The 13,733-nt window shown below is 48.5% G+C and overlaps 2 protein-coding genes across 3 annotated transcripts in view; one reads left to right on the top strand and one right to left on the bottom strand.

Annotated features, from left to right (window-relative positions):
- Positions 1-6,850, top strand: part of TRIP10 (thyroid hormone receptor interactor 10) — a 95,464-nt gene extending 88,614 nt beyond the window's left edge. Inside the window, exons 12-14 of one of the 2 annotated variants that reach the window (XM_084835721.1) lie at positions 1,274-1,398; positions 2,797-2,927; positions 4,173-6,850. In XM_084835721.1, coding sequence (XP_084691847.1) covers positions 1,274-1,398; positions 2,797-2,927; positions 4,173-4,321 — 405 coding nt within the window. In that variant the 3' untranslated portion in view covers positions 4,322-6,850. The remainder of the gene's footprint in view (positions 1-1,273; positions 1,399-2,796; positions 2,928-4,172) is intronic. The other variant, XM_084835720.1, reaches the window with a different exon arrangement.
- The window catches only part of SH2D3A (SH2 domain containing 3A), a 30,936-nt gene continuing 22,620 nt past the window's right edge, over positions 5,418-13,733 (bottom strand). Inside the window, exons 8-10 of the mRNA XM_084835719.1 lie at positions 13,566-13,677; positions 9,763-9,954; positions 5,418-8,151 (exon numbers count right to left, since the gene is read on the bottom strand). Of these exons, the coding sequence (XP_084691845.1) occupies positions 8,000-8,151; positions 9,763-9,954; positions 13,566-13,677 (456 nt within the window). The 3' untranslated portion in view covers positions 5,418-7,999. The remainder of the gene's footprint in view (positions 8,152-9,762; positions 9,955-13,565; positions 13,678-13,733) is intronic.

Below are 13,733 nucleotides of genomic sequence, written 5' to 3'. Positions count from 1 at the left end.
CCATCTCGCACTTCTTAGGTTTGCATTCCCTTGCAGCTGTCCAGACGTTATATATCCACATCCCAGGTGTGGTGGGTTTTCTTCCAAAAGTTGCTCCTATCTCTATAAGACTTGATCATTATGCTAGTGCTGAGCTGTGATATAGTGCTTTTCTTCAACGCACTTCACATATATCCTGTATATATGGCGTATCATGCCAGTTTTGTTCTATAGTGTGTTGCCTACATGTTCTTCTAAGGTAACCTTCCCCAGCCTGGTGCCCTTTAGATGTGTTGGACTGCAATTCCCATTTTCCCATGGCCTTAGGCACCAGGTTGGGGATGGCTGTTCTAAGGTCTGTGTAATTCTATTTTTTGTGCATCACCTTGTCCAGCAATTGCTATTGGAAAGGCAACTAATAAGCCCTATCCATTTATTTAATTTTTGTGAACCGCCCAGAGAGCTTCGGCTATTGGGCGGTATAGAAATGAAATTAAAAAAAAATATATAATTTCTCTCAGTAATCCTTACAACAATGCTGTAAAATCAGTGAGTGTTGTGAACACCATATGGCCGATTGGGCAGTGTAGGTGCCTGAGGCTAGAGAATTTTGGCTCCCCTAGTGAATTGTAGTGGTTGAGATGAAGTTTTGGACAGGGCTGGCACCAGATGGTGGTGAGGTTTAGCCTTTGCCCATCAGCCTAATTGTGGCACCATTCCCACTTAGCACAGTGACACCCAAGAAGGTTCTCAGCTTGCACGCCTTTGCCTCTTCCAGGCTGAAAGGGCCTTATGAGGCCCCAAATTCTTGGAGTCAACAGTAGATTTGAACAGGGACTTACTTCTCAGCTCACATTCGTAGCCACTGCATTGCAATAGCTCAGTGTACGTGACGGCTGATTGGAATGAACAAGAGCTGCCCTAGAGCAGAGTAGTGCTGCTGCTCATCTGCACAGGGCTTGCGCAGGACAGCTGCCCAGGGGATTGTACTCTGTGAGGAAGGGGAGCCGCAGCTCATGGTTCTGTTTTCTGCCCCAAGCACCACAGTATCTTCAGGTTTCCCTGGATGATGCATGATGAAGGGATGGGTTAAACATGGGGAACATCAGCATTGCTTTCTTCAGTGCATCATGTAGCAGACTAGCCCAAGCTGTAAGCACATTTACTGCCTTCAGGGAGCTTCCACTCCAGGGAGAGTTGTGCAAACAGGCCAGGCACCATTGCTAATGGATACCCCATTAGATGAATACTGTAAAACCCCCTAACTCAAGTCAATTTTTTGGCCTCCGCATAGGCTTGGCTGGCAGACGCGGAGAACAGAATGCTGAGTAACCGCCCTGATTCAGTTGCACGCTACAACCGCCATGTGGATCATGCCAGTGCCCTGAACAACAACAACTGTTCACATGACAAAGACAGGTGAGAGATGGCTGTGGGGAGTAAGGCGCAGGAGCTGGGGTTATCCCATGACAGCCCTGGAAAGGGCCCTCTCCATGAACCAGAGAGGAGCCAGGCCTGGGGCATTTGAATCTCTACCCTTGTGCTCTTGTTAGCAAGCTCAGTCACTGTTTCTAGAAGCAGTGGAGACCTGCCCATGACTCTGGCATTAGTTGCTCCTTTGGGGTATGGTTCACTTCAGTTCCCTTGCATGGCAGTACGATCTTGCACCAGGACTCAAATTGGGAGGAATCACCAGGGGCAGATTCTTCCCAGGCCCAAGCCCCTTGCTCTACCTGTTGTGCAATGCTGTGCCTTTACTGGAGCGCAGAAAGCTCAGTGCCCCTTTTAGGTGAAGGCAAGAGCTACAGGATGAAAAGCCACAGCCTGATCATTCCCCAGCAAGGAGGAACTTCCTGTCTTCCCAGAGAACCCACTTCCTCACATGTAAGAAGTTTGACATACACACACATGGGTTGTAAACAGTGGGGCCAAAAGGTCGGTGGTGGATCAATCACATTTCTCTGCAGAACGTGCATACAAAAACAAGAGTAACCTGATCAGGACAGGCAACCAGTGATGAATGATAGTAGTGTCTATTGTACTACTTCCTTGCAAATATGATCACCGTATCATTTTTGATGTTTGAGAAGAAGTTTTCTCTGAGGTCAAATTGGCAAGGACCCTCTGCAGTATGTGGCTTGTGTCACTTGTGTGAATTGCCTGTTGCCCTCTGTAGTGCATCATGGATTGGTGAGGAGGAGAGATTGGGAGATGGCTAGTTCTACTTGTTGGCCCAGGGGGAGTTTTTTTTGGCTCGGATAAAATTTCTCCCCTCACCTCTCCTTACAGTTTCTTTGGTTTTCTCTCATCCCCCACCCATATTGCATCACATTAGGTACTATACACCCACCATTATTCCTGCTGGATTTTGCCCAGATACAGTATTGGTAGCATATGGTGCAACATACCTATGGAGGCCATCTCCCCAGCATTGCTTGGCCAGGAATGCAGAGCCTCTTTCAACCTGAGGGCCACATTCTATTTTGGAGAAGTTCTCAGGGTGGGCCGGGCTGAAGGCAAAAGTGCTGGGCTTCAACACACAAAAAAACAGTCTATTTTAGCTTAAAGCTCTTCCTGTCAGTAACTAAGTAAAACAACTGCACAAAAGTCGGAAAACCACCAAGTGATCGGTGTTTGGGGGGAAAGGGGATGGGACCAGGGGAGCGGCCCTCTGGGGACATCAGAACGAGCATTTGCCTGGGGAAAGCTTTCTCGCCAGAAGTCCAGGACGAAGGCGTCCTGGTTTCTTGGCCAACTTTGATCCCAGTGCCGGAGGCTGTATATCCCTGCTCTTGCTGTTTCGATTCCCCGTTGCAGCCCTGACACCACCCACTCTGACGAGAGCCGGGACACACTCAACCAGCCCATCTACACCGAGTTTGACGAGGACTTTGAGGAGGAGTTGACATCGCCCATTGGTACCTGTGTGGCCCTCTACCAGTTTGAAGGTACCCGCTCTGCAAGGTCCCCCAGTTGCTGCTTTCCCAATGAATAGCCCTAGTCTGGGAGCAGGTGCTGTTCTGTCTCTGCTAGGTCGGGGTGCTGCCTTGTAAAAAGTGCAGTATGGTGGGGCAGATTACTTTTGGTCCATACAACTTCCCTTGGGGGGAGGGGGGGAGGAAGAAAGAGACAAGCTTCCTTTTTCTTTTTAAGGCTTTTTTTCTATTTATCTCCCCCCACCCCCCGCACTACTTTTTTACAAATAGTGCTCTGTTCTGCACCTCATAAAGCTGAATTTTGCAAACCCAATAAACTATGTGAATCAAACAACTTTGCATATAGATACTATATTTATTTTTTTAAAGAGGTTTTTGGGTCACTGAAACCCCTGCCTTTCACCTCTTGAAAATTCATTCAGTAACTCCTCTGGCTTCTTGGATTTCAGCAGGCATTGCCCATACTTAAAAATGCCTATCCCATTCTGACACAAGGCTCCCAGTGGTCTTCTGTCTAAGGAACTGCTGAGGTCTGTATCCGCTGAGGCTGCAGCTTCAGGTGCTCCCAGACCACTCACTAACCCCAGGGGCGGGCAACCTGGGGCCCTTGAGATGTTTTGACTTACATCTCATAGGAACATCAGAAGCTGCCTTGTACCGAGTCAGACCCTGGGTCCTTCGAGCCCAGTATTGTCGACACTGACTGGCAGGATTTCAGGCAGTTTTTCCAGCCCTACCTGGAGGTGCTGGGGATTGAACCAGGGACCTTCTGCCTGCAAAGCAGGAGCTCTACCACTGAGCTGCAGTCCCACCCAATTATCGCTCGCAATTAGCTATGCTGGCTGTGATTGATGGGAGTTGTAGGCCAAAACATCTGGAAGGCCAAAAGGGGTGTGTGTGTGTGTGTGGGGGGGGTGTTAGTGTTAGTTACCTACTGATACCTCCCTGGTTGAGGACAATGATGGTGGTAGCAGCAGCAACATGGAGTATGGAGGCAAATGTAAAAACGACTTTTATAAATTCAGCCTGACCTATGTAACGGTTATGACTACATGTGCTTTTAATCTGTTGGTTGAGCACTGAAGAAATTCTCCCTCTCTATCGCTGCCCCTGCCCTCCCTCCCTCCCTCCCTCTGCTGCCACCCAAATCCTGCCATGGCTGTGATTGGTTTTGTTGTCGCCTCGTTGCAGACAGTTCTACCTTCTTGTTGTTCTTGGTTTCAGCTCACCTGTGTGCTTGCTTGCATTTTTCCCTAGGTTCCAGTGAGGGTACTATCTCCATGCTGGAGGGAGAAGAGCTCAGCTTGATGGAGGAGGACAAGGGTGATGGGTGGACACGTGTACGGCGAAGCAAAGGGGGCGAGGGTTACGTCCCTACCTCCTACCTGCGGGTCAGCGTAAACTGAGTGGGGAATTGGTGGTGGCATTCTAGGAACCGCACCTTGGAGGCTACAGTTCAACATCGGGGCCTGTGAAGAAGAGGTCTGGTGATTCAGTTGACCGACAAGAACTGCATGATGCCTGCTGTGCACAGGACCCGTCAAAGAAGGAATCTCGCGCCAAATCGCTACTGCAGAGTTGTGGGAGATGAGAATCAACTTCTTGTTGAATATAAAATGATGGCTGTAACTTACTCAAAACAAGATCTTGGATAAGAACACAAGAGGGGACTGACATCATGCTCATGCACCCAACCAGTAATCCCCCCCCCCACCGCCTTCAAGGCAAGCATAGCTACAATATATTCCCTGCAAATGTTCTCTAGCTGGAAGAGCTAGAGCGCTGCCCGCTTTCTCCTTTGGCAGCAGTTACAATTTTGCATAGAGGAGACTTCCCATTGCCAGGCTCTTCCTGGGTGAATCACTCATGGCATAGGAAATTTGTCTGGTGCATGTGCATGGCTTCCCCTCTCCCAGATGCACCAGCAGAAAGGACTTGGCTCCTCTTTGTGGTGTGCTGGTAGTGCTCCCTCCTGTGTCTTAGGCAGGCTGGCCAGAGCAGAGCTATCTTCTCTAGATACAGGTAGCTGCTTTATCCTGCGTCCATAACTAGAAGGCTGTGTGCTTTTGAGACTTCGGAGCTCAGCACAAGTGCAAAGTGGGCTGCGTTGGAAGCCTACAACTTGCACCTTCATGACTGCTGCTATGCATGCCTTTTGGCTTTCCTTTGGAGAGGGTGGGGGAAGAAACAGTGCAAAGTGGCTTGGCATGCCAGTCAACTGCCATTGCTGCTTTGGTTCAGTGTGAACACCACCTATAGGACCTCTGCTCAGAGGACAGGCCCAATGCCAACCTGGCACCGAACCAACATCCAGACACTCCTTGAAATGCACTTTATTTTTCCTGGATTTGATTGGCCTGGCCCATTCAAAAGTGCCTGCTCTTTAAAGCCCTGACCCCCTAAGCCTTTGCTGTCAGGGGAAGTCGGGTGTCCTGGCCTCCTCCTGCTCCATACCCAGCTGTGTGTGTGTAGTATTTTTTTTTAAAGAGGACACTAATGTATAGTCTTTTATACAGTGACCAATTTATTTTACCACTCAGTTTAGTTTGTTGTTCACGTAATCTGCAAAACACCCCTGGCTCTTACACCTCCATGCTTTGGTGGGCAGGGCTGAGCCACACACACATGCTCTCTCTTGAGATGTAGAATGTATTTCTGGGTGCCTTTTTACACTTTATGTAAATAGTAGACAAAAATTAACTTGTGGGTGCCTGCGCAGTTGGCTTCTTGTTTTTCTGGCCTCCAAGTGTGGGTTTTTAAAGAAGTTTATAAAAATGCTAGACTGCTGCATGTATGTAATCATTTGGGAGCCTGCCTTTACGATTCTGCTCACTTCACCCCATCCCACCACTGCCACTCATACCAGCCCCACCCCACAAAACCCCACCACCTATCTTAACCATCTTATAAGCTGCTCCTAAGCAAAATGTAGAAGTTGTAGGGCGCTTCCAGGCAAGGTTTTTATTGTGCAGTTGCACTGTCTCAATCACAGATTTTTATGGGACATCCAGACAACAGTATCTTCAAATTGCAGTCCTTCTGTGTTGTCCCACTTCTTCCATCTTTTTTTCTTGCCACAAAAACTCCATTAAGGAAAAAAACACAGAACAGCTTCACAGTGCCTTTCAATTGTTAGTCTAGGAGCTCCCTAAATTGGGGGTGGAAAGAGAATGAAAGCCCCAACTATTAGAGCAATCCTTGGCTTTTCCATTCAAGCCATACAGCAGTACAAAACTTGGGGGGGGGGGGGGGGAGTGGTCCTGAATCTGCTACTACAATCACTTTTAACATCTGTAGATTAACTTTTGAACTCTTTCTTTCTCCCTCCCAAAATGCTTATTGTCCAGCCAGTGCTTCTGCGATTGGAACAGTCTACTGTAGTCCAGGGTTTCTCCAGCCTTAGATGTAGCGCCTTTGAATGGAAAACACACACACACACACACACACACACAAAAACACACCTTACAAAAGAATAACAGGTAGCTTCTGCTAATCAGATAATTAAGGTAAGGGAGCCAAGTGCTTCTACAAAGATTTTTTGGAAGCGTTAGTTCAAAACAGGTTCCAGCCTCATTGAACTGGCTGCAGAGTGAGAGAGGGGTGCAAACATGGCCACATGGTTTTTAATACACAGCTTTTCAAAGAAAGTATGTAAGAAGATCCCTGTTGCTGCCCCTCCAGCACAGTAGGAGGTACTCTAGGGTCCAATAGCTAAACCCAGCCTCTACCTGTGTCAGTTACCTTCATGCTATGCTGGTAGGGTTGCTACTTTCTGCTTCAGCTCAATCCTGCATAGCTTTCTCCTTTGTATAGCATCCTCAAAGTCTTGTCTAGCTTATTGGGAGTTGGGATGGGGCAGGGAGAGATTTTATTATTTGTGTATTATCTGTGAATGCTTCAGCACATTTTGTATAATTCGCATATTTATTTGTACCAGTGGGTTGGAACAGAAACTCTCTTAAGCAGGAGCAGGGAGACAGATCAGGATAGCAGAACTCAAGGTGCTTTGCAGTAGATTAGCAAGGGTTTCTGACCCCATATGGTTTAACTAGCATGACAACAGAAAGCTTTCTGCCCCTCCTGAATTAGACTACTGAGCTTAAGAGAGCTTGGGGGGAAATGGGAGTAAATCTGTGTGTGAGCTCTAGTTCTGGTACTGAAAACAAACTCCTGGACTGCACATATATTCAGAGGCACCTTGTTCCTCAGTTTTGTCGCAAACCTCTTTGGCTACCATTTTGCACATGGCTGCAATTAGTGGATCTCAGGTTTTTTTAGTGGAAAACAAAGTAAATCCTACATTACTAAAGTATGTCCAGCCCCTACCCCACAAGGTGCTAAGATTTCAAAAGCATCACCGACATGACCTCCCTGCAAAGTTTCTTTGCAGTCACAAAAGGTAGAAATTTGACTTTTAAAAACAACAACATAGTACTGACTATAGAATTCAACAGCCTGAGAGCCACACATGTAGAATACAGAATGTTAAAACAGAGGGCACGTTTGCTACATGCCGAATATAACATCCTTGTTCCAGATTAGTTAGCCTCTACTATTTTATCAGTGATCACAATCGCCAATGTGGATAACATAAGCATGTACTAAAACAGTGGGGTATGGCAAATGATCATGAAAGATTTTAGACCTCTGCCTGTAATCCTACTGTGTGACATTTCTAATTTGCATTCAGGCTAGAGAAGGTAAAGAGAGCAGAATATTTTCAACACCACAGGTTGACAAAAGGCCTTCCACTTCTTTCCTTATTAACATACTGAGTCCCTTCCGGAGGCCGCCTCCACTGACACAGGAAAGAAGGCACTGGATTTAGGGAGGTGGGGAGGAATAGCCCTGGTTCTATAGAAGGAAGACCATTTATCTTCTATGAGGAATGTCTGTACACTGGGGGGTTTCAGCTCCTTGCAACAGTGCCCTTTGCACCTAGAAGGCCCCCAAGTTTCAGCTCGGGGAGCGTTTTGTACCAGCGATGGAGGGCTCTTCCCTGTGCATCTCACAATTCTTCTTTGCCATTCTTGGCTTGCATTCCAACTGGTATGGCAGAGGTACAAAACTCTCCAGTGTCTGGTTCACTCTAGTTTCTGGGAAAGAACAGTCAGGATCCGTTCAAATTTCCTGTGCCTCTCCACCCGGTCAGCATCGGCTCCTTTGCTGCCCCAGAATAACCGAAGTGAGAACTCTGTCTGGAATGCTTCCAAGAGCACTGGAGTAGCTTGGAACCCTGAGTGGAGAAAAGGACATCAAACGGAAGCATGAGCAGAAACCAAAGACATCTGTAACATTGTATACATTACAGTAACATCCAAATACTGCCTGCTCCAAAGACAGCCAACTGTCCTCTTAGAGAAACCATGAGGTACCATCATGATAGCAGCTGCCAGTGGGAAGTAAGGGGGTGAACTAATGTGTTTACCCAGTAATACAGGAACTCAGTAATACAACGGTGGCTATGATTCAAGGTGCGCTACAAGAAAACAGACCCAGAACCAAAAAATAATCACAGGGTGGCATCGGCAAGGCTCGCTGCTGAATCATATCCTAGGATCCAAGTGCCACATTGACATATGCCACAAAAGAGGGGCCCTTCCTCCAAAGGTCCAAGATATGGGGAGGGGCATGCAAGTCAAAGCAGGAAAGGTGGCAAGAATAGGAATGCTATGCAAGCCTCAACTTGACGCGCCAGAGCTCCTTGTGTACAAATTTCAGATCCCTGAGCAAAACAGCTCAAGATACGATCACAAGCATGCACGCCACATTGCTGACAGATACAACATCCCACATTTCACTTTCTTCAGACCTGCAGTGACAGGAACGTACCAGGCTCCTGTAGCCTCCTCACCATCTAAGTCTTGAGCAGAAAGGCAGCAAAACTTGGAGTGACTTTGCTAGGATAGCACACACCACACACACACACACACACACACACCCACACACACACACAAAGAATGAATGGACAAGCAGAGCCCTCTGCTGGCCAGCAGCATGGGGAAGGTCCTTGGCACAAATCGCATATGCCTGACGAAGCTCATTGTTTCAGGACTTGCTCTGGAATTGGTGTGCTGCGCAGGCTGAAGAAAACCTTTTAAAACTGTTTCAGATTTTCATAAAAATGTGGCGACAGGAGCATTCAAGGCTGGCTACTACAACTATGTCTCTTACTTGATCCCCTCCCCCCCCACCCTTTGGTCATCTATTGAAGTCAGCAGGACAAATGGCGCACTGTCTTCCTGTGTACACACGAACACTTTAAGGAAGATAGCAGTGTGGTCACTGGATATGACAGAGGAAGATACTGCCAAGAGCAGCAGCCAGGCTGAACCAGATGGCAGAGTGGAGCAGCAGTAGCACTTGGCCAGACACCAGGCAAGCCCAGCGACTGGTAGTCAAGCAGCAGCTCTCCACCGCTGGGGCAAAAGTCAGTGGTGCAGCAATTCGTGTCGACTTTGGCTTTAGGAAGCCCAGGTGTAAATTCCTGCACACAGCCATGAAGTCCATAGGCACATCTGCCCCAGCCTATTTTGCTGAGAAGATAAAATGAGAAAGACCCACATATTGTATGATGGACACCCTGTGGGACACCAAATGAGATACATAAAGGGATGAAGAGGGCAGTTTAGAGTCTCTACAGTAGGAGTGAGCAACTTGTGGCTACAACTCCCACCAGTTCTCACCATTGGCTATGCTGGCTAGGAATGATGGGAGTTGTAAGCCATAACATCTGGAGGGCCACAAGTTGCCCACCCCTGCTCCAAAAGCAGCCTGGTGGCTCAGGCTCAGTGACTGGGGCAGATGGCCTTCTTTGCACTCAGCCGCACTCAAGAGCTTGTCCTACCTTGGAGCTTTGCCTCAGCACTGACACGATAGGCACCAGCATTGGTGGCCATGAAGCGAGCCGCTTCCAGCGTCCGTAGAAGAACCTCACACGTCTCCTCGTCGTCACCCCACGGCTCTTCTCCTTCCATGAGGCAGAGGAGAGGCAGGATGTGGGGAACTGCAACCTCCTTAGGGGAGGGGAGTGAATTCCCTGTGGGGCACAAATACAACTGTCACAGATCACCCTGCGATTAACTACATGACATGAAACCCTTCTAGGGAGGTCCCCCACAGCTCAGCGGGTGGAGCACCGGCCTGTAATGCAGAAGTCCCACGCTCTGTGCCGGGCCTCTCCAGTTAAAAGGATCCCAGGCAGCAGGGCTGGGAAAGACCTTGAGGCTTCCAACAGCCAACACCATTGGGTTTGATTAGGAGCAGGGAACTGGGTGCCCACCTCTGGCCATGCTGGCTGAAGATGATGGGACATGTGGCCCAAAACATCCAGCAGGCCCCATGTTTCCAAGCCCTGGGTTAATGGACCCATGTTCCAACTTGACATAGGGCAGCTTTCATGTCAAAGCTCAGAATCAGCTTCAGTGCACAGCAGGGAAACAACAGTGCCTTAAATGCAAGAATTCCGGAAGGATGAAGATTTTGCTTTTCTAAGGGCCTGTTAAGGACCTCCACTTGGAGGTCGCCCAGCTACAGAAAAAGCCAGCAAGTCGTGGCCCCCAGCCTGTACCCCACTCTCACTTGCTGGATTTGGTGTGCAGCATGTACCAGCGAGTCTTCCCAGTGCATACTGAAAGCATCTGAGTCAGCAGTGCATCCCCCTTGCCCACCAGGTGCAGACTTTTCAGGGCAATTCCTTCACATTGACCAAGAGGGAAGAAAAATGATCTGACCTTGAGATGAGGGGCTGTACTGACAAGCAAAACACAGTCACAGAGAAATGCTAGGGCTGCCACTACTGTTACCCACCAACATGCCCCATCCTGGCCACCCTGGGGCCAGCTGGCATGACTGGCATGGTAAAGCGCCACAAGCTGACACCTTAAGGCAATTCAAAATACTCCAAGGACTCGTGCCAAGATCATGGCTTACCACCTCCCTCAACTCATATTTCCAGGGCTATCCATGGAGCAATACAGTGCATTCAACATGTGCCGGAGGTATTCCCAAGACTGATTGCCATGTCACAACATGAAAGAGAAAAAGTCGAACTTGGGATGGATTTTCCAAGTTCATTTGTCTCTAGCAGAGGGGAAAACATCCTTAGTAGGCCCCAAGGTCTAAAATCAAGGAACAAACCACAAAGCACTCTAACCACAGCTGTGTTTTTTGCTGCAGTTTGGGAGGGAGGAGAGAGAGCATAGGAAAAGACCGGTTGCCACGAGTGGTCATCTGTGCATTCACAAATATGGGTTCTGCATCTGCGCGGAGCCTCAATTCGGGAAACTTCTAAAGCTGAGGAAATTCTGGCGGGAACCCTTCCCCCACCGTCCAGTGCGCATATTCCTAGTGGGTTCCCGCCTCCTCCCTCAGTTCCTTGAGACCGACATTGCAGCCTCGTAACCAAGAGAAGTGTACACTTTGGTACCCAACACTGAACTCAAATATGACACCGAAGTGAGGACAGTGGGCAGGTTTCGTGAATGCACAGATGACCACTTGAAGAACTAGTTACAGGTGGCAACCTGACTTTCTTCTTCGTGGTCTCTGTGCATCAGACATATGGGCGATTAACAAAATTACTTACAACAGAGGTGGGTCGGTGTCCTACTACAATATCAATGAAAGGACGGCACGACCAAAGTCAGCTCTCGCCTGAATGTCCAATCTGTAATGCTTGACAAAGGTGGACAGTGTCGACCATGTAGCTGCACAACAGAGCTCGGGAACAGAAACCCCTCTGTTGAGTGCGACAGACATCACTATAGCATGAGCGGAATGAGCCCTAATCGGGGTAGAAAGCTTGAGTCCAGTCAACTCATACAAAAGCTCGACAGTCTGGACGATCCAGGAAGCAAGGCGTTGCGCGGACAGAGGTTGACCCTTCCACTTACTGCTATAACACACAAAAAGATGAGGCGACAGTCGGAATTGTTCAGTCCTCGCCTTGTAAAAGGCCAAAGCACGACACACATCAAGTGTATGCAAGGCCGATTCCAAAGGAGTAGACAGGCAAAGAAAGCCAGTAACACAACGTCCTGATTTAAATGAAACTCCGAAACAACCTTGGGAAGAAAAACTGGGTCAGGTCGAAGTACCACCTTATATTGATGAGACTGAAGATATGGCTGGTCAACCTCGAGCGCACAGAGCTCACTAGCACGACGTGCAGATGTTACGGCCACCAGAAACACCACCTTCCAGGAAAGTAAGCGCAAGTCCACAGTAGCGAGGGGCTCAAATGGTTTCGTAGAAAGTGCTTTTAGCACGACCGATAGATTCCAGCTCAGTACCATAGAGTGTAGTGGAGGCGCTAAATTTCTAATCCTCTTCAAGAACTTTTTTGCAATCAGATGCGAAAAAACTGAAAAACCCTCAACTGCAGGGTGAAATGCTGAAACAGCTGATAAGTAAACCCTAACAGAGCAAAGTTTGAGTCCTTTCTCAAAAAGTGAAACAAAGAAATGCAGGATGTGATGGAACACTGTCTGGGATGGAAGGACTGCTGTCAAGCAAATGCCACAAAAGTAGCCAATTTCTTTGAATACGAACGTTACGTAGATGGTTTACGCGCAGAGTCAAGTATCCTCTGCACCCCATGGGGAATCACAGGATTGTCAATCACCCAATTCTCCAAGCTGTCATGCAAAGAGTGGACAGATCTGGGTGTCGAATGCAGCTGCACTCCCTGGTGAGGAGAGACAGAGCCAATGGTAGCCACCAGTATCAACCTTGGGCTATCTGCATCAGAGGAGCAAACCAAGGCTGACGTGGCCACCACAGGGCTATCAGGATGCAAGCTGTACTGTCCTTTGCAATTTTTGCCAAGACCCAAGTCATTAGTGGGAAGGGAGGAAAAATGTTAAACACAGTCCTGACCCAAGCAATCTTGGACTAAAGGTGCCGCTTGCTGCGTTTCAAGTCCCAGGGCTTGCGCCATTCTAAGAACCTGGTCGGCAAATTGACCCAAATCCTCTGAGGGGGAAATGGATTCGTTGGTTCCCACCAGTATTGAGTAGATGAGATAGTCGGAGTGATCTCGGTACCGACTATCTCATCTACTCAATTCAAAAGACCCATGGTAAGATGCCATGGAATATACAGATTCAGGCAAATGTGGATGCCTATCCCATCCTGGTTCATATAGTTCATGCCTCGGCTGAGGCAGACCCAGAGGGGGCTGAAATGGGGAACGGTCCCTAATCTCACCCTCTGATGTAGTTGTTAAAGGGGGTTCCGTCTGAGGTGCCAACACCATCTGAATAGGAGACGACAGAAGTGGCAGGGTCGGTATGGACGGCTGTGCTGTTGAAGTCCATACTCCCATCTGTCGATCCCATGGTGTCACTGAGATGGGAGCAGGAGGCTCATCTCGAACCGGCGTGCCCATTGGTGGTAATGAATGCCCCCGAGGCAACAATTCTGAATGAATTGCTTTCACTCAGTCCCGAGTGGTGTCAGAAACTTTTTTGCCTAACTTCTCTTATGTTCTGAAGTTGACTTTACCCGGTTAGCTTGAAGCACATGAAAAGGGAACTAGCTAGTCTCATGGAAGCAACGTCACCCTGCAGATGCCATGTTCTGCTTAAGAGGTCCTCAGTCCTGCCTTCTCCTGCTGGAGTCAAAGTGCAAGGCAGACCCAGATCTCACCTGCAGCCCGGTTCAGGTGCCCCAGGAGAGGCTTGAGCTCCTTCTCAAATGTGATGGCGCTGTGTGTGTGGCTGTGGCGCAGATGCCTCCATGTTTGCTCCAATCGTGTGATCTGTAGAGGGAGGGAGGGAGCAAGGAGGGAGAGGCATGAATAGACTTGCTAGCCTG

Source organism: Heloderma suspectum, chromosome 2 (assembly GCF_057233095.1).
Source record: "Heloderma suspectum isolate Gila_16-S chromosome 2, 16-S_ref, whole genome shotgun sequence".
Taxonomy (NCBI): domain Eukaryota; kingdom Metazoa; phylum Chordata; class Lepidosauria; order Squamata; family Helodermatidae; genus Heloderma; species Heloderma suspectum.
Note: the sequence above shows the minus strand (reverse complement) of the source record. Positions and strands in the feature narration are given on the sequence as shown.